This window comes from Denticeps clupeoides, chromosome 6, assembly GCF_900700375.1.
Source record: "Denticeps clupeoides chromosome 6, fDenClu1.1, whole genome shotgun sequence".
Taxonomy (NCBI): domain Eukaryota; kingdom Metazoa; phylum Chordata; class Actinopteri; order Clupeiformes; family Denticipitidae; genus Denticeps; species Denticeps clupeoides.
This window is the reverse complement of record NC_041712.1, coordinates 20,588,158-20,614,374: the sequence shown is the minus strand read 5'-3', so window position 1 is coordinate 20,614,374 and position 26,217 is coordinate 20,588,158. Positions and strand designations below refer to the sequence as shown.

Below are 26,217 nucleotides of genomic sequence, written 5' to 3'. Positions count from 1 at the left end.
TTTGATTTATGTTTGTAACTTTCAATGATAATTTTTTATACCAGGTTTGGTACGTTGCCTTGTTTCCATAGTTGCCGTAAACAGTAAACACCGCCCCTTCTACTTTCTTTCCTGTGTTACAAAATGAATGTTTCCTGTTTTGTAAATACAGACGTTGCCATGGTAGCAGACTGATTCAGTTGCCTGACAGTGTTCTTGATGGTGCAACGTGGTGCAACTTTTCAAAAGAATTTGATTGGGCGAATAAGTCATAGCTAATTGTTATTAAGTGCCCCATGTTTTACCAGCAAGGCCACAAGCCTGCTGGTCACCAGCAAAAATAACCATTATTAAATTATACATGCATGTATAATACGTGACCACTCCCACAGTGGTCATGCAACTTAATTCCTGCCTCAGTCAGAACCACTATTTCAGAATCAAGATCAATTGACAAAAATCTTCTTCCTATTGTTGTTTTCACTGTAATTGTTATTTATATCATACACGAGTAGCATTTGCGTTTGCAAATTGTGCTGTAGAATATAACTATCATTGCAGCACAACAGCAGATTAATTCAGAATACACGTTTTTTATATATACAGGCCAAATAGTTTGGACACACCTTCTCATTCAGTGTGTTTTCCTTATTTTCATGACCATTTAAATTGGTAGATTCTCACTGAAGGCATCAAAACTATGAACGAACACGTGGAGTTATGTACAAAAAAGGTGAAATAGCTGAAAAGATGTTTTATATTATAGTTTCTTCAAAATAGCCGCCCTTTGCTCTGATTACTGCTTTGCACACTCTTGGCATTCTCTCGATGAGCTTCAAGAGGTCGTCACCTGAAATGCTTTTCCAACAGTCTTGAAGGAGTTCCCAGAGGTGTTTAGCACTTGTTGGCCCCTTTGCCTTCACTCTGCGGTCCAGCTCACCCCAAACCATCTCGATTGGGTTCAGGTCCGGTGACTGTGGAGGTCAGGTCTCCACTTTTTGTTAAGTACATAACTCCACATGTGTTCATTCATAGTTTTGATGCCTTCAGTGAGAATCTACCAATGTAAATGGTCATGGAAATAAAAAAAAAGATAGAATGAAATGGTGTGTCCAAACTTTTGGCCTGTACTGTATATGTATACTTTCTATTCCACTCCCCAGGCATGTTTTCCGAGTTGCCAGATATAATTCATTAAAAAGTTTTTATTTGCTTAATTTTAACTCAGGTAATGATATATATTGGAAGCACCCCGGATATACGTATACTAGGTAAAAGTTTAAATAAAGCCGAAACGTTTGTCGCATTGTGGAACGCTGAGGGGGAGGACGCGCTCTTGCGCGCAAGAACCAATCGCAGCCCGGATGGGAGAGTCCCGGTCGGTCGGGGCGGTCGATGGTTCGATGTCGCATTCTGATCACAACCCCCCTCTTTTCCGCTCCCTTTAAAACCCCGACGGCGGCAGCAGCACCACCACCGTCTCGCCGAGGACGCACACGAGGAACTCCGCGGAGCGCAGGGCGCAGCGCGCAGTCCGCTTTCTGGTTACCTGGTGAGTAGTCTGGTCACCCCGCCGCGATCGAGCCCTGTCCCTTCACCCTGCACGTCATCGTAACCCGAGGTCACAACAGCAGGCCTTGAACGGGTGCAAATGCTTATTAAGAGTCTTCATAAAGTGCCAGATGACTCTCCTGTATTTTCATGTCTTTTTAACCTGGGCCTGGCCAGGTCTGAACAGCACGTTTCACTCTTGCCATTGGATTTGACTTCTCTGGGCTCTCTTTTCACCCAGATCAGTTGTGCCTGTAACCAGTGAAACTGTGAAACGGGGCCTTGCCCACTAACAGCACCGGTCAGCCCGGTGCAAATGAAGTGCAGAGGAGAGGCGTTGGCCACAGACATTCCCTGCGTGCTGACTGCTGAAATCAGACTGTACAATCTGTTTCTTATTATGATTTTTCACTCTGGGGGCAGAGCGATGTGTGCCGAGGCATGTGCAGCGGGGATGGAAGCACCCCGGATCATTAACATTCTTTCACTGTTGTTTTATGTCCGTGTGGCCATGTGTGTGTCTGAAAATACGGACATATGCGCGGGACGAGAATTGTGTGCGATGGCTCTATGTTTTCATGAAACAATGATACTTAAACCGATTGTTAATGGGAGTTTTCTCATCCGTTGCATTAGCATGAATGGTTTTATCTTGATATTTATGAGGGCAGCTGGCGGTGGGTGGGATATATTAGCCAGCAAGTGAACATTTTGTCTTCAAAATCATTGTTGCTTTTCAATCGGATGAGGACAGTCTCCGAAACTGCAGCCCCTGTGAGATGCTCATGGTCTTCTGTGATCAGGACTTACCAAAAGTTTGGAGAGGAAGAAAAACTAGTGAATTGGTGACATGGTAAACTGTAGTCAAGGTCACTTTGTTGTCTGATCCACTGGAAGACCTTCTGTGGCTCATATTGCTGAAAAATGGTTCGTGCTGATTATTAATAGTAATGTGTTGAATTCGGGGTAGGATAATGTTCCGTGCTGGACTGGAAAGCCGTGCTGAGTGTGAAGAGAGGTTTATTGTCAATGCAACAATGTACACGGTACACAGTTGAATGAAATAACGTTTCATGGACGCCCCAATAGTGCTTTAATAAAAAACGTATACAAACAAACACTTCGAAGTGTGCAAATGGGGTGAGGAAATTACTGCTACAGTAACGTAACAGTAACAGTAACAAGACAAGGCATTTGTGGTGTCAAAAGTGCAAAATGAGCTTGAGAAAATGTCAAAGATTGTCAAAAGTTGCATGAGGGTGGAATTGTTGTGCTGTGTGTGATGTCCTGGCCTCCAACTTTTCCCAGTCGCTGTCAAATTGAGCATCCGTGTGATGTGCTGATCAAGTCTGTATCAACTTACAGGGTCATAATGATCTCGCCGATTGTGTATAGTTTGTGGCTGTTCTTTTGTCACCGGGTCAGAACACATCACTGATCTACATGATGCTCTACTCTTCACCCTGGCATTCGCATGGAACCCGCAGGAGTCACATGCTTCAGATGATGCCGAGATGTTGAGCCTCTAAATAGCACAACTGCCGAAAAGCCACAACGACAGGGCCGTGTCTTAGCACAGTGTTCCCATTTCACCTCGAGCATTTCCTCCCCTCAATAATGAGAGTGGCGTGCAGGCGAGGAGAAGTAATACGAAGTGGGAGGACTGGTTCGTCTGGGCCTAAACAAAGACAACTGGTCAACGTTCCCACAGCTTCACAACCTCAGTTGCTCCTGTTTTTTTGGAAGCGCTGTGTAAGGAAATGCGATATTTGTGTGTTTCTTCTTCTCCTTATGCATTCCTGAGTCATTGTGTTCCCGTCTGGCTGCTGGCTGATTTTACTCAGAGTTGTGTGCTATGTCTTGTCCTTCCTTCAGCCAAAGTCCTCTGGAAGGACCCATCATGTCTCTTTGTCTGGAGGTGTTTGTTACTGATTGACAGACTTTACTGTTATGTGAAAATTTGTCTTTCTCTCTCACTCTCTCTCCCAGTTAATGATAATTTTGTCATTATAATGCATCAATCGCTTTGGGGAAACTACATAACAGAACCTACAAAGTCTCACACGTGTCACCAATATGGAAAGACTTCCACACCTTTGTGTGTCCCGAGGGCTGGTCGGCTTCCTTCACTCATTTGTTTGTACAGTGAGTGTGTGTCTGGCTGGGACAGGTGGTGGGACGGGTGTGTTCCACCCTTCCTGACTTTTTCTCATTTATCCCTTTGTGCGGTGGGGCTGGTAGTAGCCAAGTGAGTAACACAATCACCTATGAACCAAAAGAACAAAGTCAAAAGGTCAAGCCCTACTTACTACAATTGTGAATGTACCATGACACTTAACCCTGAGCGTCTCCAGAGAGACTGTCCCTGTCCCTGTAACTACTGATTGTAAGTCGCTTTGAAGAAGGGCGTCTGATAAATGTTGTAAATGTAAAGTTGTGGGTAAAATTTTAGCGTTCCTTTTGAATCCCAGTGACTCAAAGAAGGGTTTAAAGAAGCGCTGTAAAGTGAAACCCAAAAATATAGATGAGTTCCTTAAGGGTGAACATGTGAACCTAGACCTACTGAGACACTGTGGGCTCAATGAGGAATCTTACATTTACATTTACAGCATTTATCAGACGCCCTTATCCAGAGCGACTTACAATCAGTAGTTACAGGGACAGTCCCCCCCTGGAGCAACTTAGGGTTAAGTATCTTGCTCAGGGACACAATGGTAGTAAGTGGGGTTTGAACCTGGGTCTTCTGGTTCACAGGCGATTGTGTTACCCACTAGGCTACTACAACCCATCTTGCACATGTTTGTCTTGTCTTGTGTGTCCGGTTTGAAATATCCAACTTATCCACTTACAAGCATCCTACTTCATGTTGTCCAGTTATGTCCTTTTTGACCTGTTCATTGTACAGAAAAAAATACTTTTCTCTTATAGAGATAACCTGTACAGTATTGAAGTTTTAGTTTTAGTTAGTATAGTTTAGTGTGTATATACATATATATTTTTCTTTTTTTATGATTGCACTATGGGGGGTCTGTGTGAAACATTATTTCAACACACGGTATACTGTGTATACTGTTATACTGACAATAAACCAAATTTGAATCTTGAATCTTTTGGACTAGTGATTCACTTAACTCTGAGTTGCTCAACTAGTCATTAAAAGCACTAGTTAAATGTAATTCTGTGTCATTTTTGAAGCAGTGGACTTCAGTAAACATTTTTCTAGATGATTATGCATGGACGTGTTGCCTTTGTCTTCAAAGACAGAAGTCAGCATCTCTGTCACTCCTCTTAACTACAGCAAAAGATTTATTTTTGTGGGTGAGTGCAGGCCAGAACGTGTGTGTGTGTGTGTCGTCTGGCTCCAGCTCTGCCACTGTTCTTCCTGTTGCCCTGATTTTCTCCACATTCTTGAGTGAGGAGATCATGCCAACTCAACACCCTGCCCAGACCCCCAGTATTTTCCCAGCTGCACGACCAGATTGATTTGTGGTCCGTCCCGTAAAATGTGCACCCATATCTGTCTGCCTCGCCGCGCGTTTATGTACACATGGACCCGTGGGACTCGGTTCCTTTCATTTACTTTCAAGTGCCTTTCCAATTCCAGTTCTTTCTGTCTGCGAGGCCATGTGAGGGGACGTCCACCAGATTCCCGGTTTCACGGCTGTTTTGCAGCGACCTACGAATGATGTCATTGCCCTGATTCTAATTTTGGGCTCTGCCAGTGGTAAAAAACGGCGCCGCACCCTTCCATAGGTCAAGGAAGAAAAACAGCCCGGAGAATTATGGCGAAGGAGGCACGGAGACACAAGAGAAACGTTTCAATCTCAGTGCAGCAGGAGGCCAGTCGGAGGTTCGAGGCAGGACATATTTCAGACGGGCCCCAGCTTCACACCAGATGCTTCCATGTTGCATGAGGTCATGGAGAAAACAGACTCCAGTCTCCCCAGAGAAGCCAAAATCGGAGAATGTCTTCCACATTGGGGCACGTACTGAAGAGGGGGATGAAGGTGGCACCTGGGCCTGATGTCAGGGTTGGCAGGAGCCATTGTTCCTGTCGATGCATGTCTGTGTTTTAAAATCAGACATCTGGTCTGAGCCGCTGAAAGGCCTTTTCTTTGGAAATTGGGGTGGAAAAAGCAGTGATGACAACACCAGACTGGCCGCTCACAGACTGCCCACTCGTTTCAGGGGGTCTCAAACCAGTGGGGCACTGTGTGGTCAAAGGCAGAGTAAAATAGACTGTGTGTGTTTGGAGGTATGAAAGTTGAAGACAGAATGTAAAAGGAAATGGTGGATGTCTGACAGAGCCCTGGAAACAATGGTCAGACGAGAGGGTGGTGCTTTCACTCCCGTAATACATGAACTGGAAAACAGAGGGAACATGAGAGGAAAGGAACAGATGGAAAAATACAGAGCTGAGGGGGTGGCTCACGGTGTCTTGACAGCGCAGACGAAAGGAGACACAAGGGCTTTGCAAACAGATTTGGCCAACTGCAGTGGCCAGGGTGTCTGTTTTACATGCATTCTTAGGCTAAGTATGGACGGGCCACAGAATGCAGCCTCAGAACCAACCCTGCATTTGCCGTGCAATGGCATTACTGTGGCTTTTTTTTAATGGTGCTGTTCGCGGACCCATCCAGTTATATTTGACTTGCGTGCATTTTTGCATCAAAGTCATGCAAAGTTTAATGCAAATAAGAATAATACATTTAAGTCTGTTTCTCATTACAGAACTGATGCTTAACGTAAACAGTGTTAATAGACACAGCACAGCACAGTGTTAATAGTTAATTTTCCCCTTCTATTACATGCCTTGTGTTGCCAGTCTGAATCAAGAGCATTTTAAAGCATCCTAAATGATCAACAGTCCTATCTATGGGTGGTAGTAGCCTAGTGGGTAACACTATGAAACAGAAGACCCAGGTTCAAATCCCACTTACTACCATTGTGTCCCTGAGCAAGACACTTAACCCTAAGTTACTCCAGGGGGGGACTGTCCCTGTAACTACTGACTGTAAGTCACTCTGGAAAAGGGCTTCTAATAAATGCTGTAAATGTAAATGTAAATCTGTCATATGGCTGGGTTAAAGACAGGGAAGGTCTGTTAGGCTGGAGCCCTTTTAAAAATATTTTATATCGCTTAATAAGTGTGCACATCTTGCGCATGGTGTGTGTGTGTGTGTGTGTGTGTGTGTGTGTGTGTATATATATATATATATATTTACGAACAGATTGGCATTTGGACAGTGACTGCAGTGGACAGAAACACAGGTAATTCACTCAGATGACCAGATCCACTTAGCTGAAATGAAGATGAATGCTATCAAATTAGATTTCTTACTCTGAGGCTCAGTTATGACCATTTATGCGCTTGACGTGACAAACGACCTCATACACTTTATCTTGTTATAGAATCAGATGGCCTAACAATTTCCTGGAATTAAAAAGAAGTTCACTTGAAAACTAAAGTATAGATCTTCACTCTCTGTCTCCTTTAGAAGTCTTTTGGAAGACAAATGCTAAAAAGAGAGGTTTGTACATTTTTTACAGCTGTGCAACCGTGCTGAGGTTCTCCAGCATGAGAGGAACAAACAGACCCTTATCAGCAGTGCTGCATAGCCAGCAACACGTTTCCATGGTTCCCGTATGTGGCTTCAGGCACACACACAGTGTTTGAGAGAGCGTGACTGTGAAACTTATAATGTCCATTGTGTTTTCCTCTCCATTTTCATAATTGACTCTGTCTCGTAGCCTTCAACTGAACCCTGTGAACAAGCTGCAGCAGTAATAATAATCTGAGTATCCTGCACCCTTCCTGTTTCCACCGGTTCTGCTTCCTGTCAGAAACGTCCATTAGTCTCCTTGGGTGGACGGTGACCCTCTGCAGGTCCGGTGGGCATCAACGACCATGGCCGACCGCTTTGACTGCTTCTACTGCCGCGAGGACCTGAATGGGAAGAAGTACATTAAGAAGGAAGAGAAGCCGGTCTGCATGAGATGCTTTGAGAAGTTCTGTGCCAACACATGTGTGGAGTGCCGTCGTCCAATCGGCACAGAGTCTAAGGTACCATAGTTCAAGCCTCTGTTTTATGTGATTATGTGAAGTGAAGTGAAAGTGAAGTGATTGTTATTGTGATACACAGCACAGCACTCAGTGCACACAAAGAAATGTGTCCTCTGCTTTTAACCCATCACCCTTGGGGAGCAGTGTGGCACCTCAGTGGCACCTTGGCGAATCAGGATTCGAACCGGCAACCTTCTGATTATGGGGCTTCCTTAACCGCTAGGCCACCACTGCCCCTTTTTTGTACTTGTGCAAATAATTTCTTCCTTTCTTTTTTTCACTTTTTTTGCTCTCACTGTTGAATTATAGTGTCTTAATTTGAAATGCGATTGTTTTAATGGCAACACTGCAGGATGGGAAGTTGACTCTAAAATCAAACTTTGATCTTGCATTTCAGTAAAATAATAGCCAAATAAGGTGATGCAAGCAGTTCCACTTTAGTGTCAACACAGAAAAAAAATGAGAGAATGTAGAAACAGTTTTAAACTGGAAGTGTGAGGCGAGGGCAATTTACATTGGGCAAGACAGATGAACTTTTGAACCTGTGATATTTTTTTGCATGTTATCATGATGTCATGGTGTTCACACCCTTGTAAAGTCAACCTTTCCATGTCTGCACAAATAATACAATACGTCACTTCAGTGTACTGTGCTTGGTAATGATTAAAAAAACTCCAGTCTCAGAGGTGACTTCTGGATTAGCGCAGTCCTAGTCATTTATTAGACACAGGTGACATTTGTGACATGTAGTAACACATTTAAAGTATAGTAATAATGCTCTCTCTGCTCAGGAACTCCACTACAAAGGTCGCTACTGGCATGAAGGATGCTTCCGCTGCTCCAAATGTTACAAGGAGCTGGCCAAGGAGTCCTTCAGCACCAAGGACGACCGCATCTTGTGTGGCAAGTGCGGCTCTCGTGAGGATGCTCCTCGCTGCCATGGATGCTACAAAGCCATATTGCCTGGTATGGTAATTCAATTTAGTGACATTTGTGACGTATTGTTTGGTATTGTTTTTGCACATTAAATTATTGATTGGTTGAAAGGGATTGCAGTTTTCATGATATATGTGGCATGGCTTCTGTGTAGGTTCTGAAAATGTGGAGTATAAGGGCAACGTGTTCCATGAGGATTGTTTCACCTGCTACCAGTGTAAAAAACCCATCCGCTCCCAAAGCTTCATGACCAAGAATGACAATGTGTTCTGTACTTCCTGTCATGAAAAGAAGTTTGCTAAACAATGCACTGGCTGCAAACAGGTAAAGTATTTAGTATATACAGGGTGGGCCATTTATATGGATACACCTTAATAAAATGGGAATGGTTGGTGACATTGAACACATTTTGTAAGTGGTCAGAAACTTGTAAATAATATTTAACTAAAAAATAAATAACTATTGAAAGAATAAATTTACGTTAAAACCATTATTTTTCTTGTGAAATTACCAATAAATTTGATGTGTCACATGACTCTCTTCCTATTGAAAAAACAAAAGTTGGATCCAAGATGGCCGACTTCAAAATGGCCACTATGGTCACCACCCATCTTGAAAAGTTTGCCCCCTCACAAATACTAATGTGCCACAAACAGGACGTTAATATCACCAACCATTCCCATTTTATTAAGGTGTATCCTTATAAATGATCCACCCTGTATATCATAAGCAAGTATTATGTGTTATCGTCCCAGAACCAGCAACCTTGGGTGCACTCATAATTTCTCCCTCCTGTAGCCAATCAGCACCGGGGGTATTAACTACCAAGACCAGCCATGGCACTCCGACTGCTTTGTCTGCCGCTCCTGCAGGAAGCCACTGGCTGGGACCCGATTCACGTCCCATGAAGAGAAGGTCTACTGTGTGGACTGCTACAAGACCACTGTGGCCAAGAAATGCACCGGCTGCCAGAACCCAATAACAGGTCTACAAAACACACTGCACACATGACATACACATGATTATATGTTATACTAGATACACATGTTCACCTGGGCCTGGGTATTTTTAGTGTATTTTACAGTTACAGTGCATCCGGAAAGAATTCAAAGCACAACACATTTTCCACATTCCGAAAAAAAAAAAAATTCTCAGAATTTAACACACAACACCCCATAATAACAACTAGAAAAAAGTTTACTTGAGGTTTTGGCCAATTTATTAAAAATAAAAACTGAGATAGCACATAAGTATTCACAGCCTTACTTTGCTCAACACTTTATCGATGCACCTTTGGCAGCAAATTACAGCCTCAAGTCTATTTTAATATGATGCCACGAGCTTGGCATACCAACCCTTGCTCATTTTCACTCATTCCGCTTTGCAGCACCTCTTAAGCTCCATTGGGTTGGAAGGGAAGTGTGGGTACACAGACATTTTAAGATCTATCCAGAGATGTTCAAGTTTGGCCTCTGGCTGGGCCACTTCTTTGATATCTTGGCTGTGTCGCTGCTGAAAGATGAACCATCGCCCCAGTCTGAATTCATGAGCTCTCTAGAGCAGGTTTTCATCCAGAATGTCTCTGCACATTGCTGCAGTCATCTTTCCATCTATTCTGACTACAGTTCCTGTAGCAGAAAAACATCCCCACAGCATGATGCTGCTACCACCATGCTTCACTGTAGGGATGGTATTGTCCTGGTGATCAGCGATGCCTGGATTCCTCAAAACATGACACCAAAGAATTCAATCTTTGTCTCATCAGACAAGAGAATTTAGTTTCTCATGGTCTCAGAGTCCTTCAGGTGCTCTTTGGCAAACTCCAGGTGAGCTTCCACGTGCCTTTTACTACGGAGTGGCTTCCATCCACCAGCAGGTTCTCCTCTGTTCACAGAGGACCTCTGACAGAGACCACCTCCCTGACAAAGGCCCTTCTCCTATGATTGCTCAATTTAGGTTAAGCTCAAGGAAGAGTTCTGGTGGTTTTGATCTTCTTCCACTAACGGACTATAGAGGCCATTGTGCTCATTGGGACCTTCAAAGCAGCAGGAATTTTTCTGGAACCTTCCCCAGATTTGTGCTGCGAGACAATTCTGTCTCAGCGGTCTACAGGCAATTCCTTTGACTTCATGCTTGTTTGTGCTCTGATATGAACTGTCTACAATGGGACCTTATATATATACTGGTGTGTTCCTTTGCAAATCAGGTCCAGTCAACAGTTTTTCCACAGGTGGACCCCACTTAAGCTGCAGAAACATCTCAAGGGCGATCAAGGGAAACAGGAGGCACCTGAGCTCAATTTTTGAGCTTCATGGCAAAGGCTGTGAATACTTATGTACATGTGATTTCTCAGTTAATATTTTGTAAACTTTTTTCACGGTGTCATTATGGGGTGTTGTGTAGAATTCTGAGGGAAAATTTAAGGAATTGAATATATTTTGTAATAAGGCTGTAACATAACAAAATGTGGGAACATTGATGCACTGTGAATAGATTTCCAGATGAACTGTACTTCTATGCTTACTTGACCATAGAGACTTTGTACAGAGCTGACACTGCTTTTCATGTCTTCTCATGCAGGGTTTGGCAAAGCCACGAATGTGGTGAACTATGAGGGGGGCACATGGCACGAGTACTGCTTCAACTGCAAGAAGTGCTCCCTGAACCTGGCAGACAAACGCTTTGTCTCCAACGGGGGATTTGTCTACTGCTCTGACTGCTCCAAGAAGCTGTGAGCTCAGCCAGCTGACCAACATATGACCTGCTATACAGGATTTGGTGCAGCCACTTGGGAAACGCCAATGCTTAACATAAAAAAATACTCCACAGTCTTACTGTTATAATGTCTAAGAATTGTCTAGAAATTTTGGGCAAAAGAAGAATTTATTAGGCGTATTAGCATTTGGATCAATGCCATTCTGAACATGTACTTTTCTCAGGATAATAAAAGTCAGCAGCTATTATCCAAACACCATGTTTTTTTTTTTGCTTTTTGAACAGCAATGCTTTTTGTAATTGGAATTGAATTGCATTGCTTTTTGCTATTGTATCTATCTTCTGTATCAGTAACATTGGGATCTGTAAATAAAATTGCATATATTTCAGCAATCGGAATGTTTTTTTATATTTTGTTTTTTCTTTTTTGGCTTTGTGAATGCCAAGAACAAGATAAATAATACATGAATTGAAAGATTACTGTTGATCACTTCCTAGCAGATGATACTTTCACATTCGGTAAGAACAACAGGACACCATTCATTTCATTTTCTGGATTTTGTGGGTATTTGATGCTCTAGGGCACTATCTGGTTAACATATCATGAGACTTTAAAACAAACAAGCCGTCACTACAACCAACACAGTTGGTTGATGATGCCCTATCATCATGGTCATGGATGAGCAAGACTTGCATGTGGGGAGCATGAGATTCCTCATGGAAATGGTATTCTCTGATGGCAGTACCCTCTTTCAGCAGGATTATGCATTTAACCTTTTTTGCAACATTCCTTTGAAAGTGAAGTGATTTTCATTGTGATACACTGCAGCACAGCACACGGTGCACACAACCAAATGCATCCTCTGTATTTAACCCATATTCAGCAGTGGGCAGCCATGAAGGTCACCTGGGAAACAGTGTGTGGGGTTGGTACCTTAATCAAGGCGACCTCAGTGGCGCCTTGGCAAATTGGGATTTGAACCCTTCCAATCATGAACCCGCTTCCTTACCTGCTAGGTCACCACTGCCATAATTTGTACTGTCTTTCTACTGTATGAGAAAAATATCTGATAAAATCCAAACATCCCTTTCTTATGTAAAGTAATTATTAAAGTAATTATTAACATGATCATCTCATGTTAACTACTGAGAATGCATTATTTGGAATTTGCCAATAGATAATATTGAGCATGTGATGGTTTTGTGCACTGGAGAGCCCCCAGGTGCTCAGAAAGCCTAAAGACAGGCCTGGCCCTGTTCTATACTCAGAGTTTAATAAGTTGCCTGAAGGGGGAGGGTCAAAAACCTATGTAGTGGTGACATTTGACAGACACCGACAGAGAAGCCAGTCTCACTAGAACAGGCTCCCAGCATACAGGCTTGGGAAAATAAGATACTGATACATGAGGATAACGTCAGGGAACCAACTTCAGAATCCTGTGCATCAAGAGGAAATTAAGTCGATTTCCTTGGTAAGTAATAACGTTTATCATTTATTCTTGCATTCAGTACCTCATTTACATCATGTTAATTTCATGGGCACGTATGTTAACCTGTCAGATTCACATACAGATTTTTTTTATTTGACTTATTTCTAAATATCAGCTCTGAATTAATGCTTTAACTTAGTGAAAAATGATTGGTTGATCTGATCATCTGATTAGCAGGTCATCATATTGAAAAAAATGTAACTTTGGAACACTGTTGACTGTGATTGTCCGGGAAAACGTTTAATTAAAGCAACTTGGCTGTAAACTGGCTGACCTCGTAAAAGGTGGATGAAAGCAATATGTTTTGTGATGTGTGTAAATGGACAGGCAAGTTCAGTTTGTTCTTCTTGCCTGTTAAGCTTAAGAACATTTGAAAGGGCTACGCGATTTTAGCAAATTTCTAAGGAAGCCTATCTTCACTTACTGAAGTCAGAACGGAATTACAAATGTAAAGCAAAAAGGAAAATTATTATAACCCAAAGCAAAACTTGCATACAAGTTTTCTTTAAAAAAACAAAGAACCCAAATATGGATCAGGTGACCGAGAGCAACATAATGGGGTAAAGACTTATTTAGATTTTGTTGTAGCCTAGTGGGTTCGACACTCGCCTATGAACTAGAACACCACAAAGTCACAGGTTCAAACCCATACCATTGTGTCCCTGAGCAAGACAATTAACCCAGAGTGTCTTCAGGGGGACTGTCCCTGTAACTACTGATTGTAAATTGCTCTGAATAAGGGCAGAAATGTAAATTAATCCACCAGAAAACATTTGACTTTACAGGTTTCTGATGGAGAACATCATTTCCAAATTGTTTGGTCTGTTGCTGATAAATGGGGCTGTCATCTCAGGTAGCTATTGTTGCATTTTAAATCAAATTTTACAAAAAGTTTTAATTCGAAGTTCCATATCTCCTCTCTGGGGCAGTGGTGGCCTTGCAGGTAGGGAAGCAGATTCGTAACCAGAAGGGTGTGGGTTTATATCCTGAACCACCAAGGTGCCACTGTGGTCGCCTTAAGCACAGTACCGTCCCCACACACTGCTCCCCGGGTGCCTTTCATGGCTGCCCACTGCTCACTAGGGGTGATGGGTTAAACGCAGAGGACACATTTTGTTGTGGCACTGCATGCTGTGCTGTGTGTATCAAAATGCCAAAACAATCACTTTCACTTTGCTTCACTTCTGTCAGAACCCTTGTGTGAGAGTTTGTGGGGAAAGAAAGTAGACTTCATGCGCCAGGGATGCAGCGCCTGGAAACTGACTCGCCCCGTGCCCGCTCTGGATGAGCTGAGTGTGTGTGTGCAGCTCCAGAGGAAGATCACAACTCCATGGACTGCCTTCATGTACAGCCACGAGACACAGCCTGCTGAGACAATAGAGCTGGGTCTGACAGGCAAACACAACAGCCTGCACGTCTGGCATTCAGGAAGGCAGTGGACTGCAGAAGTTTCTCTGCCGATCAACGAATGGTGCACCATCTGCTTCACTGTGTCGAGCTTCCCGCAGCAAGTAAATCTCTACATCAACGGCAGCCAAGTGGAGAGCCTTGTCAGTGTTGGGCCATCAGATTACCACTCCTGCTGCCAATTGAAACCCGGTGGGACTCTCACCCTGGGAGCCTCACACTACTTTTCGGAGGGCGTCATGATCCCTGAGACTGGGACCAATTTTCAAGGCAGCATCACGTTGTTTCGTGTGTGGGGGGAGGTCCTCACTCAGCGCCAACTCAACGGCTGCCTTGGAGGCAATGTGGTGAGCTGGGATGCTGCCGACTGGGACTACATGGGCTGCCCCCCAGTCAGAAATTCTCATGAGCACTGTGGTGAGGTTCTCTTCTTAGACCTAAAGTGGTATGAAATGTGTCTTAATTGTCTCCTGTGAGAATAATCAAGTTCAGAACCTCTCACACATTCATATTCATATAAATGTGACTTTCTCTCTCATTTCCATGTTGTTCTAGCATGGTCTTTATATGAATTAAGAGTGAACATTATTATTCTTCGCTGGGATAATTTGGAGACAAATGAGTACACAGCCAGGGACCTTGTCCGAACTTGGGTAAGAAAGTCAATTAGCAATATTATTCCCATATTATTCACTGATACTCCAACTAATAGCTCTTATATTATATAACTGTGTTCTTTTTTATCAGGCTGAAAAGGAACTACCAACCTACATGAGTGTATATTCAGTGTTTGTGAGGTAATTAGGAATTTCTCCATGTACCTTCAGTGATTTATTAATACTTTGGTGGCTCTCATGGTTAGTTTTATTGCTTTATTCACCTGTCTGAGACCAGCATACAATAAAAATGTGTTTTTTAATGGATTTCAGTAATCTGTCATCATAAAACACATGCATACATCTCTTTTACAGTGGAATAGATCAGAGCACACCAGCTCAGGTAGGTGTTTTACTTTAACCCTTTAAGCTCCAGTTGCTTCCATATACAAGTTGGGCAAGGATCTGCTAAAAACCATCCACATTTTTGCCCAATTTCATGCAGTTCATTTAGTTTCATGCAGTTTTCCCAATCCACAGCATAAAAAGATTCGGGATATTTCCAAAGCAAATCGGTAAGGGTTGAAGAACGCACTTTAATTGAAGCCAGCTATATGAGATTCTTCCTCTTGTAAATCCATTGTTCCTCGGCTGATCACCACAGCTTCAGCTGCTCTGTGTATCTCAACGTGCTTCCGAGCTCTGATGTGAGCGTGGTCCAGCTGGAAGTCTGTCAGAGACTTCAAGTTCACTATAGCATTGGAATGCTCTCTCTGATTCCTGACAACAGCTCAATCTGTGTCAGCCCTACTGGTGGGTAGGAGTGTTTAACTGCACAATGCAGGTTTCATCTCCAATCTTACCTTTATTGTCATTTAATACACAATCTGCCTTCATTTCATCTCTAGACTCACTTCCAATTTCCACTCTAAGGCCGAGTACAGTTACAGGGCAGCCGATTCACACCACGCCACTTTACGCTGTTTCTACAGAGGGACCCATTACAGGTTATTCATACAGCAGAACAAAAATATTTCATGTATTACTATCCTTGTTATTCATTAAAAGTCACAGATTTAATGAAAGTATAGTGCACATGCAAAAAATAGTCCTGTTTTTACTGTTCTATTTAATAGGAGTGATGCTATGAACAGACTTCTTTTTTTTACAAAGAAAAAATTTTTTTGAAATGAGACAATATTTTGTTGTTAATCTGAGAAATAAATAATACAATTACGCCCAAACCAGGCAACACACAAATATACTAAATTCATCTGATCCAATGACCGTTACAGGCTTGACTCCAGTCACAACCAGTCAGGTTACATTTGCAAGTAAGTAAAACGATAGTGTGTCTCATGTCTTTCAGATTTAAGCATCACCCTTATGATATGCGTGCATTACAGGCAGCTTTTTCAGCGTTGAACTGAACATTACAGTTGATGGGTCTGATGGAGATCCACAGAAAGCATTAAAAACATGGGTACGTATGTCACCTCATTCACATATTCTTTGCTGTTTTATTTCTTTGGCACGCTGAACAGCTGACTGTTGTTCCCCAGCTCAGTGAAACGCTGTCCAAGGAGAGGATGTTCGTCTTAAATTTCCATCTTCTGGCAGAGAAGAACAGGTCAGTGTGATCTTAATATCTGACTAGTACTTATTTCTTATTTTATCTGAGGCAGACTGGGCAATTGTATGGCAATTGTAAAGTGGACATTACTAGTAAGTAAGGGAATTTCACAATGTGGCACACTAAATTAATTTTACAGCCTGGGAATTAACTTCTAAATTTATTTCCTATATTTGCAGACTGAGACGTGCTCAATCAGAAAAACAGGTACACACACATCAGCTCATTTGCATGCAGTTGAATTGTCATTAACAAACTGATATCTAGGTCTGACTGAACTTAATCTGTAATAAATTACCTTTCAGATTACTGTCTTCGGTCCAGCACGGTACGGTGGTCCCTTGAGCAAAAAAAAAAACATTTCCACCTGAAGACATACAATACATATCTCTCCATGCGGTTCTACTCTATCAGTTAACATTATTCCCAGGCACAGCTGCGGATTCCAGGTCCATGCCAACACATCCTTAAACACAGATGAGACAAAGCAGAAGATTCTGAGCTCACTGGAGGCTCCTTACCCAGATATGTCCATAAACAACATCTCAATCACTCATATAGGTGACACTGTTCAGCAACCAAATAATAATGTCATTCAAGCAGTATTCTAATTTTGAACCTTTGTTTAATAATTTTTTTCATATTTAATGATTTGCCCACTTCACTTTGTCACCTTTAAGCAGAGCCTGGCCCTTGCCCAAAAATCCAACATCAGACCAGGGAAGGTCTTTTTCTGTGGAATCAAACTCCTGCTGAGCAGACTGCCACTCTGCAGTGTGAGGGTGATGTCACGAAGATGGCCCAGCGGCAGTGGTGAGTGGACATTGTTCATATTGATGACATATTGTCGTGGAAGCAGAGAACGCAACCGCACGACTCACGCAGACATGGGATTTATTTTGTGTTTTTTTTTAAGTAGGTAAGAAAATCTGTTATTGGAATTTACTTAAGCTTTGCCTCATACAAATCCGACATAAAATATATCATTTTATTGCTTCGTATCTTATTGATTTCGCTGAATGGCAGCGAGACAAGTCTGGTCAGTGCAAACACATTACAGCTTCTGGTATCAGATTAATGATCCATAATTGATGTCGTCATATTTTTCTATATTTGGCCAACCAATAAACACGTTAATGTTGGAACAGGAGGGGAAAGCAAACATGTGCATAAAAACCAATGATTATATTTGCACTGCTGTCTCTTTGGTCCCTGTTGTAATATCGCTCAACAAAGCTGCCGGGATCAAAGCGATGCTTCTTTGCTGACTACAGCTGTTGTCCATGGGCCTTGTTTTTCTGTAGCACATGGGGTGTGTTCACTAATGTTACATTGATTAGTTCAACTGTAAGAATACTCTAAGTACAGCTGTCACGTTCCCTGTTCTAGCGGGCAACGCGAGGTGCATGGATGCTGTCACACACACACACACAACCAACAGTGAGCTAATATGTACAATAATCAGCAGACTCAGGAAGGGGTGGTCCTGAGGGGACAATTCAAGGGTGTACATAACATGCACAAAAGTTAACCAAACGGGCGCACACACACAAAGCTGAAACAAGTTACCAGGCTAACACAGGCTAACAAAAGGGGTCTATCACACAAAGCACACAAAACACACAAGTGAGATCCCCAGCAGAGATCCTTGCATGTCTCTGTGGACCTCCTAAAGGAGTAATGGCCTAGCACGCCCTGTAGAACACTTTACATAAGTGGTGGTGACCAATCCTCAGATGGTAGGCGGAGCTGGTAAGCTTAAACTCCTCCCACAAAGTTAACCTAAAAGAGAGCATACGTCCAGGGAAGTAACACACTCATTATCAGCCTGTTTGGCTTCTTAGATGTCCTTGATGTCCACATTAGAGATCACTTTTGTGTACAAGGGATGGGAAAGTAGGGTGTGCGAGAGCCGTCAGTCATGCCTACAGGCTCCTCCCTTTTTAAACTTGGTTGATAAAAGCATCATTAAAGTGAAAATATGGCTCTTTGTGCATTGTGGTTACTCTGAACACTTGTTGTTTGCAGTGTCTTGGCCCCAGATAATCATGCTCGATGGAAAGAGCCTGAGTTGCACCAGTGCCCAGTTGTGGTCGAAACCATCATTCCAGACCTTGACAACATCAACGTCACGGCTGGTTAGAATTCATTGCTCACTCTTCCCCCCATCATTTTTGCTACTACATCTACAGAAATGTGTGTTTTCTCTCTGTGATAAGACAATGCAGCAGATGTGTTGGTCATGATAGAAGACCTAATCAAGGACCACAAAAATCTCGATGACCATGAACTGGACACCATCCTGAACAAGCTGGCTGACGTGTTAAACATTACTGTAGTAACACCAGACCTTGCTGAAGCTGTCATCAAAATCATCTCGGATATTCTTCATTCGGGCAGTCATCTCCAGCCTGTCACCAACAAGTATGTGAAAGTTTTACACAAATAAATGGATAAAACGCTTCTTTTTTCCTTAAATCTCAATTAAGCTCCTTCATCTATTCTTCCCCTACACCATAAACTGTAGAATCCTGAACATCACTGAGACCATTGGAGACAAGCTGTCTGGTTTCACTGATGAGTTTCCCAGCTTGTTCTCCCAGGGACTGTCCATCTCTGTGGTGGACGTCGATTCACAGCAGTTTCAGAACCTCACCTTTGGAGTATCTTCTGTGGAGCAAGGCCAGAACATGGAGGTTAGCATTAGCATTTGAAGATCAAGTATCAGTCACGTGTTAGCATGAAACTGCTAACAAAATCGCTCATTTCACTTGCGATTTTTGAGTAGATTGATTAACGTCTAGTCGTTGCGATCATGACACATAAGAAAAATCCTTGCAGATTTACATCAACCAGGAACCGTTTGACGGCACGGTGGCATTCATTTCCCTGCCCCCAGATCTGAAGGACAGTTTCCCCCAGAACGCGCACAATCATCCATCTCGCATCCAGTTCCAGTTCTACAGGTCCACTGTTCTCTTTCAGGTAAAAGTAGTGCACGCTGAGGACTTACACATTTTTAGCATTTTGTCATACGGCAGTGTTTTGTGATGTAAAAAAATCAGGCCACAAATAATCATTTCATACAATGGCGCAGTGGTGGCCTAGCGGTTAAGGAAGCAGCCCTTAAATCAGAAGGTTGCCGGTTCAAATCCCGATCCGCCAAGGTGCCACTGAGCAAAGCACCATCCCCACACACTGCTCCCCGGGCGCCTGTCATGGCTGCCCACTGCTCCCTCAGGGTGATGGTTAAAAGCAGAGGGAGGACACATCGCGTTGTGTGCACCGTGTGCTGTGCTGCAGTGTTTCATAATGACAGTCATTTCTGCTGTATGCCTAAGTGTGTCCACCTTTAAAGTAATACTTTGCTGAAGCACCTTTTGGTTTAATTACAGCATTTAAACCCAAATAAGATGGAACACAGTGAAGACTGCGCCATGTAAAATGAGAGAAGACATGGAACAACAGTGAATAACCAGCATTATCTGTTGTGTACCGTTAGGATACTCAGAAAAACCAAATGCTGAACACCTACGTGGTCTCTGCCAGTGTCACCAACGCTACTGGACCTATCAAAGATCTGATGCGGCCTGTGGCAGTCACTCTGCATCACTTAAACTCCAAACCGGTAAATGGAAACTGTATTCATACCACATATCAACCCATTCTGGCAAAGCATTCGGCTAAAGAGGCTTTTTCTTTTTTTATTATCTTTAATATGCTTGAGTTATGGTGTGTTCTGTTTGTCCTGAACTTCGCTTCTTCTTTTTCAGTATGATAAGGAAGTACAGTGTGTATTCTGGAACTTCAACAAAAATGGTTGGTCTGCTGCTCTCATGAGAACTTCCAATCTGTGTTTCCCACTAATGTCCTTCATTATTGTATTCTATACTATTTCAACACTTAATAATGGGGAGCCTACACAGCAAAACAATCTAAGTTAAATGAATATGAAAAGAGAAAAGTCGGTGAGGTCCATGTTGGTCTTTTTGCAATCTTTTTCATAAGGGTGGGTGAATCAGGAGTGACTCTTTCTGCTCATCTGGGTTCTGCTCATCTGGGTTCATATTAAGGTGGGGCTGATATGGACCACCTGGTCCGCCAAGGTGCCACTGAGGTGCCACTGAGCAAAGTACCGTCCCCACACACTACTCCCCGGGTGCCTGTCATAGCTGCCCACTGGTCACGAAGGGCGATGGGTTAAAAGCAGAGGACACATTTTGTTGTGTGTACCGTGTGCTGTGCTGCAGTGTTTCACAATGACAATCACTTCACTTTTACTTCATTTTCACTTACCTGAGGAGGGGTGGAGTCACTATGATTTCACACTAATTAGTGTGCAGTGTTCTAAATGTAAAGAATTCAATTAAACTGGTGATTGGGATCTTTTAAACTCTATACTGTGTTAATTTAACTCAAGTTGTCTTGCTGTGTACTAAAGGCTTGTAATTGTTTGCGGCCCCATTGACTTTTTAGACGGACTTGGAGGATGGGATTCAACAGGATGCTGGAAACACAACACCAGTACTGATCTCACAACATGCCTCTGTAACCATCTGACCCACTTCGGAGTGTTGCTGGTATATATAAAAAATCCACAGGTTGCCAACATAAAACAGAGAGATGACATTTCCTCTGGTGACCGGAAATAAATTTGTGCCTAGTAGGACATCTCCAGGACTCCTATCGACGAAACCAATGAAAAGATTCTAACCATCATCTCTTACATTGGCTGTGGAGTATCTTCAGTCTTCCTGGGCATCACCATACTGACATACACTGCTTTTGAGTAAGAGTCCTCTACCATATGCCATTTATGCAAGTCTTTTGGTGCAGAAACATGATAGCACCACATTCTTCTTAAATTCTTCTAGATTTTGACCAGTTATCCCCCCAAAACAGGAAGCTCCGCAGGGACTACCCATCAAAGATCCTTCTGAATCTGGCAGTAGCTCTTAAAGGTCTAAATCTCATATTCCTGCTGAATTCCTGGTTCTCCTCGTTTGGCAGCTATGGCCTCTGTGTGGCTGTGGCGGCCACCATGCACTACTTCCTGCTGGCCTCCTTCACCTGGATGGGTCTTGAGGCTGTGAACATGTACATGGCCCTGGTTAAGGTCTTCAACTCCTACGTGCCCTCCTATATCCTCAAATTCTGCATCATTGGCTGGGGTGAGATGACTCAGAGCTTGAATAATTACTGTGAAGAGGATAAATATATTTGAGTGCACTGACGAGAAGGCAGGAATAGAAACCTGATGTTTTTTTCCCCACTTAGCAGCAGTGTATGCTTCTTCTTGGTTTAAACAGTACTGATTTTCTGATAATCACGGTGACAATGATCCAGATTCAGACAGTGACATTTTGGTCTCCCTCAGGTGTTCCTCTCATTGTCTGTGGATCGGTTCTGATAATAAAAAGGGAGACATATGGTGGCAGTTTCCCTAGTACATCTCTGCAAGTATATTTGTTGTAAGTAAATTTGTGTTATGTTTACATTATGTGGATACTTTGTCTATAATATGAATATAAATGTAAAATTATATATATATATATGTATGTGTGTGTGTGTGTGTGTGTATGTATATATATGTATGTATGTATGTATGTATGTATATGTATATAATTTAAAAGTAATTTAAAACACAAAAATAATACATCCTAGATCTGAATGAATGAAATATTCTTATTAACAAAATCACATAGCAATTATCGATGGAAATCAAATATATCAACCCATGTCTGGGTGGTAGTAGCCTAGTGGGTAACACACTCGCCTATGAACCAAAAGACCCGGGATCGAATCCCACTTACTACCATTGTGTCCCTGAGCAAGACACCTAACCCTGAGTTGCTCCAGGGGAGACTGTCCCTGTAAATACTGATTGTAAGTTGCTCTGGATAAGGGCGTCTGATAAATGCTGTAAATGTAAATGTAAATGTCTGGATTTGGAGTCACTGGAAAAACACACTACAGACTGATCCAACTTTGATGTAATGTCCTTAAAACAAGTCAAAATGAGGCTCAGTAGTGTGTGTGGCCTCCATGTGCCTGACTGATGAGGTGGATGCTGATGGATCTCCTCCCAGACATGGATTAAAGCATCTGCCAACTCCTGAACAGTCTGTGGCAATGTGGCATTGGTGGATGGAGCGAGACATGATGCACCAGATGTGCTCAGTTGGATTCAGGTCTGGGGAACGGGCGTGCCAGTCCATAGCATCAATGCCTTCATCTTGCAGGAACTGCGGACACACTCCAGCCAAATGAGATCTAGCATTGTCTTGCATTAAGAGGAACCGCACCAGCATATGATCTCACAAGGGGTCTGAGGATCTAATGGCAGTCAGATCACCTCTGGTGAACACATGGAGGGCTGTGTGGCCCCCCAAAGAAATGCCAACCCACACCATTACTGACCCACTGCCAAACTGTTCATGTTGGAGGATGTTGCAGGCAGCAGAATGTTCTCCACCACGTCCCCAGCCTCTGTCACATCTATCACATGTGCTCAGTGTGAACCTACTTTCATCTGTGAAGAGTACAGGGCGCCAGTGGCAAATTTGTCTTGGTGTTCTCTGGCTGTAAGCACAACCCTCACCTGTGGACGTTGGGCCCTCATACCACCCTCATGGAGTCTGTTTCTGACCATCTGAGCAGACAAATGCACATTTGTGGCCTGCTGGAGGTCATTTTGCAGGGGTCTGGCAGAGCTCCTCCTGTTCCTCCTTGCACACGGCCTCCTTTTTTCTCCTGATGTACTGGCCTGTCTCCTGGTGGTGCCTCCATGTTCTGGAAACTACGCTGACAGACACAGAAAAAAACTTCTAGCCACAGCTCGCATTGATTTGCCATCCTGAATGAGCTGCACTACCTGAGCCACTTGTGTGGGTTGTAGACATCTCATGCTACCTCTAGAGTGAAAGCACCGCCAGCATTCAAAAGTGACCAAACCATCAGCCAGAAAACATAGGAACTGAGAAGTGGTCTGTGGTCACCATGCCTTTATTGGGAATGTCTTGCTAATAGCCTATTATTTCCAGCTGGTGTCTATTCCATTTTCAGAACAGCATGTGGCTCTGTGCATAACTGTAGTGCCATTTCAGGAGGTGGTGTACTGTTCAAGCTCATTTTCCTACAGCTTCATTTGATTGTCTCAGGAGCAGAATTGAACTGAAAATGCTTCACATCTTTGTATGCATCTGGATATGCATATGTTTTTTAAACTTATTTTTATTTTTACAGTTCCTCCACCTTCTGCAAATACAGTTATACACGTTACAGTTATTTCATTTCATTTCATTTCATTTACAGCATTTATCAGACGCCCTTATCCAGAGCGACTTACAATCAGTATTTACAGAGGACAGTCCCCCTAGAGCAACTTAGGTTTAAGTGTCTTGCTCAGGGACACAATGTTTGTTAGCGGGATTCGAAACAGGGTCTTCTTCTTCACAGCGAGTGTGTTACCCAGTAGGCTACTACCAATCCATCATGCTTAACAAAAATCCATCCACCAACTGTATCCAAAATAAATACAGGGTGGGCCATTTATATGGATACACCTTAATAAAACGGGAATGGTTGGCGATATTAACGTCCTGTTTGTGGCACATTAGTATATGTGAGGGGGCAAACTTTTCAAGATGGGTGGTGACCATAGTGGCCATTTTGAAGTTGGCCATTGGATCCAACTTTTGTTTTTTCAATAGGAAGAGGGTCATGTGACACATCAAATTTATTGGTAATTTCAAAATGGAAAATTACAATGGTGTGCTTGGTTTTAACGTAACTTTATTCTTTCACGAGTTGTTTACAAGTTTCTGACAACTTTTAAAATGTGTTCAATGTCACCAACCATTCCTATTTTATTAAGGTGTATCCATATAAACGGCCCACCCTGTACAATACAAAATAACAGTTGAGAGCTTCAGTCATGAAAGACGGGTGTGTCTCCTCCACCTCCACATCTATGTGGTACATGCTTCAAATGCTCTGAAGCACACACCCTTATAAAGCCTTCTATGGCTGTCCTGTCAAATTTCACGTGTCCATCTGCACACGTAGAAAAAGACAAGTGATCCCAGATAACCACTTTATCTGGAATGAAATTAAAACACTTCAACGACATATTTAACTACAAGTACCATGAATTACCTGGCAAACCGACCTGGTGTATCTGCAAAATCAGTCATTCACTGGCACACGCTTTCTAATCAGCCTAAATGTCGTGTCTTCCACATTGTTTTTGGCCGCACGCACAGAACGAAAGCACTGTGGCTACCCATTTTGGACCGGAAACCCTATTTGGACTGCACATAAAGGCGCAAGGTTAGGGTTAGGTTTAGGAGTACTGTAAAAAATGTACTATAAAAAATCAGCAAATGTTGAGTGCTACCTGTGGGAAGGGGAAAGATAATCATGTGTTTAAAAAAATCTGACAGCAGAAACCAATATCTTATAAAAATAATATTATCAGTTCCCTTACAGCCATTTTTGTAGTTACATGACATTTTAAAGAAAGAATAGCCATTGGTGTTGTTAAATTATATAAAAATGATCATGAAAAGTTATTTCATGTCGCTCCTGCTGTTTTTCTCAGCTGCTGGGTGCAGGATGATGTGGCGTACTACGTGACCGTGGTGGGCTATATCTTCATGGTCCTCCTGTTTAACACGGCTGTGTTCCTGGTGGTACTGGTCCAGCTGCGGCATATGCGGGCCAACCGGCCTGCTGGTACCCACAGCAACATTCTGAAGGACCTTCGGGGCGTAGCCAGCATCACTTTTTTACTGGGCCTCACCTGGTGCTTGGCTCTGTTTGCTTGGGAGCCTGCAAAGGTGGCCATGCTCTATCTCTTCTCTATCCTAAACTCCCTTCAAGGTACCGCTTTTCTTGATTTAACAGCAGGCCAATCCATTGTCTGTTCTTATCTGATGGTGTCTGTATCAACTGTTTGTGTCATATTGTGGCGTATTTAATATTGTGGTGTATTTAATGTGCACTTTACAGGATTTTTCATATTTTTATTCCACTGCTTGATGAAGGAAAATGTTCGCAAACAGTGGCGAGTCCATCTTTGCTTTGGACGTTTCAGAATACAAGACTACTCAGGTTGGGCCATCAGTAACAACGTGTTACACCTTAACACACAAAGAGCAGTAAGTTAGATTCTGAATGATCATTTTATGTTATTCATGACCAGAATGGAGCCAGACTGCGACCGTTCCAGCCAAGCCTAAACCTCACCAGTCCAACAACTTCCCTTCCATGAAATCAGTTAGCTCAAACAAATCAAACACCACTGAGAGCACGTCTGCCTCATCGGAGTCCAGCCAGCGAGAGGTTTATATCATGAGGCCAAAACTGGGTGAGAAGATACATTCAAAATTATTTGAATGCTCTTAATAATATGCATTTTTAATTATTGTTTCCCCTGACTTTTCTACATCTTCTCTGGTATCAGGTGTCCTTTGTCAGACCAGCCTGGCACTGCCTCGGGCACAGTACAACTCTTCTCCTCAATCTCAGCATGGCATGCCTTGCCCACAGGACCACACATATGAAGTGTACTCGTGGCTTCCAAAAGCTGAACCTCACTGACCTAAAAAAGCCTTTAAGAAATTAATGTAAAGCAAACATAATTTAATGTGAATTGGTAGATATGTTGTACAACAAAAAAATGTGGAATGGCATGTATCAAATGTGTGCTTTAATCATTGTATCACGCTTTCATTTCAATTACCTTATTTTTTGTAGAGCCCACTGTCTGCATAAGAGTACTTTTTTTTAACATAAAAATATTCATATTACATGCTACAGGTGTAGAAACACTGCCCCCTCGTG

The 26,217-nt window shown here is 42.7% G+C and overlaps 2 protein-coding genes across 3 annotated transcripts; both read left to right on the top strand.

The window, feature by feature from the left end:
* The first annotated feature begins 1,403 nt into the window (after window positions 1–1,403).
* On the top strand, window positions 1,404–11,638 carry fhl1b (four and a half LIM domains 1b). Of its 2 annotated transcripts, none has more exons than XM_028984372.1 (6): window positions 1,404–1,531; window positions 7,375–7,594; window positions 8,386–8,560; window positions 8,685–8,854; window positions 9,329–9,515; window positions 11,111–11,638. In XM_028984372.1, exons 2-6 carry the CDS (start codon window positions 7,439–7,441, stop codon window positions 11,263–11,265), a joined length of 843 nt encoding a protein of 280 aa, XP_028840205.1. In that variant the 5' UTR covers window positions 1,404–1,531; window positions 7,375–7,438; the 3' UTR covers window positions 11,266–11,638. The 2 variants fall into 2 exon arrangements, with proteins under 2 accessions (XP_028840205.1, XP_028840206.1); XM_028984373.1 differs by having other exon boundaries at window positions 1,472–1,531; window positions 7,349–7,594.
* Window positions 11,639–13,967: 2,329 nt separating this feature from the next.
* On the top strand, window positions 13,968–26,131 carry adgrg4b (adhesion G protein-coupled receptor G4b). The gene is made up of 19 exons (XM_028983123.1): window positions 13,968–14,587; window positions 15,114–15,141; window positions 16,283–16,368; window positions 16,745–16,932; window positions 17,055–17,184; window positions 18,400–18,509; window positions 18,591–18,795; window positions 18,899–19,067; window positions 19,213–19,356; window positions 19,874–19,999; window positions 20,145–20,190; window positions 20,848–20,951; window positions 21,039–21,160; window positions 21,274–21,542; window positions 21,749–21,842; window positions 24,974–25,254; window positions 25,384–25,485; window positions 25,577–25,741; window positions 25,838–26,131. The coding sequence occupies exons 1-19, from the start codon at window positions 13,968–13,970 to the stop codon at window positions 25,972–25,974; spliced, it is 3,126 nt and encodes a 1,041-aa protein (XP_028838956.1). The 3' UTR covers window positions 25,975–26,131.
* Window positions 26,132–26,217: the final 86 nt, after the last annotated feature.

Bases quoted from the DNA above. Each gene is read 5' to 3' on its own strand.
- adgrg4b (XM_028983123.1), top strand. From the start codon at position 13,968: ATGCGCCAGGGATGCAGCGCCTGGAAACTGACTCGCCCCGTGCCCGCT. The intron at 18,510-18,590 runs GTTAGAATTCAT...CTCTGTGATAAG, and splicing joins CAACATCAACGTCACGGCTG to ACAATGCAGCAGATGTGTTG. The intron at 25,742-25,837 runs GTGAGAAGATAC...CTCTGGTATCAG, and splicing joins TATCATGAGGCCAAAACTGG to GTGTCCTTTGTCAGACCAGC.
- fhl1b (XM_028984372.1), top strand. From the start codon at position 7,439: ATGGCCGACCGCTTTGACTGCTTCTACTGCCGCGAGGACCTGAATGGG. The intron at 7,595-8,385 runs GTACCATAGTTC...CTCTCTGCTCAG, and splicing joins CAATCGGCACAGAGTCTAAG to GAACTCCACTACAAAGGTCG. The intron at 8,855-9,328 runs GTAAAGTATTTA...TCCCTCCTGTAG, and splicing joins AATGCACTGGCTGCAAACAG to CCAATCAGCACCGGGGGTAT.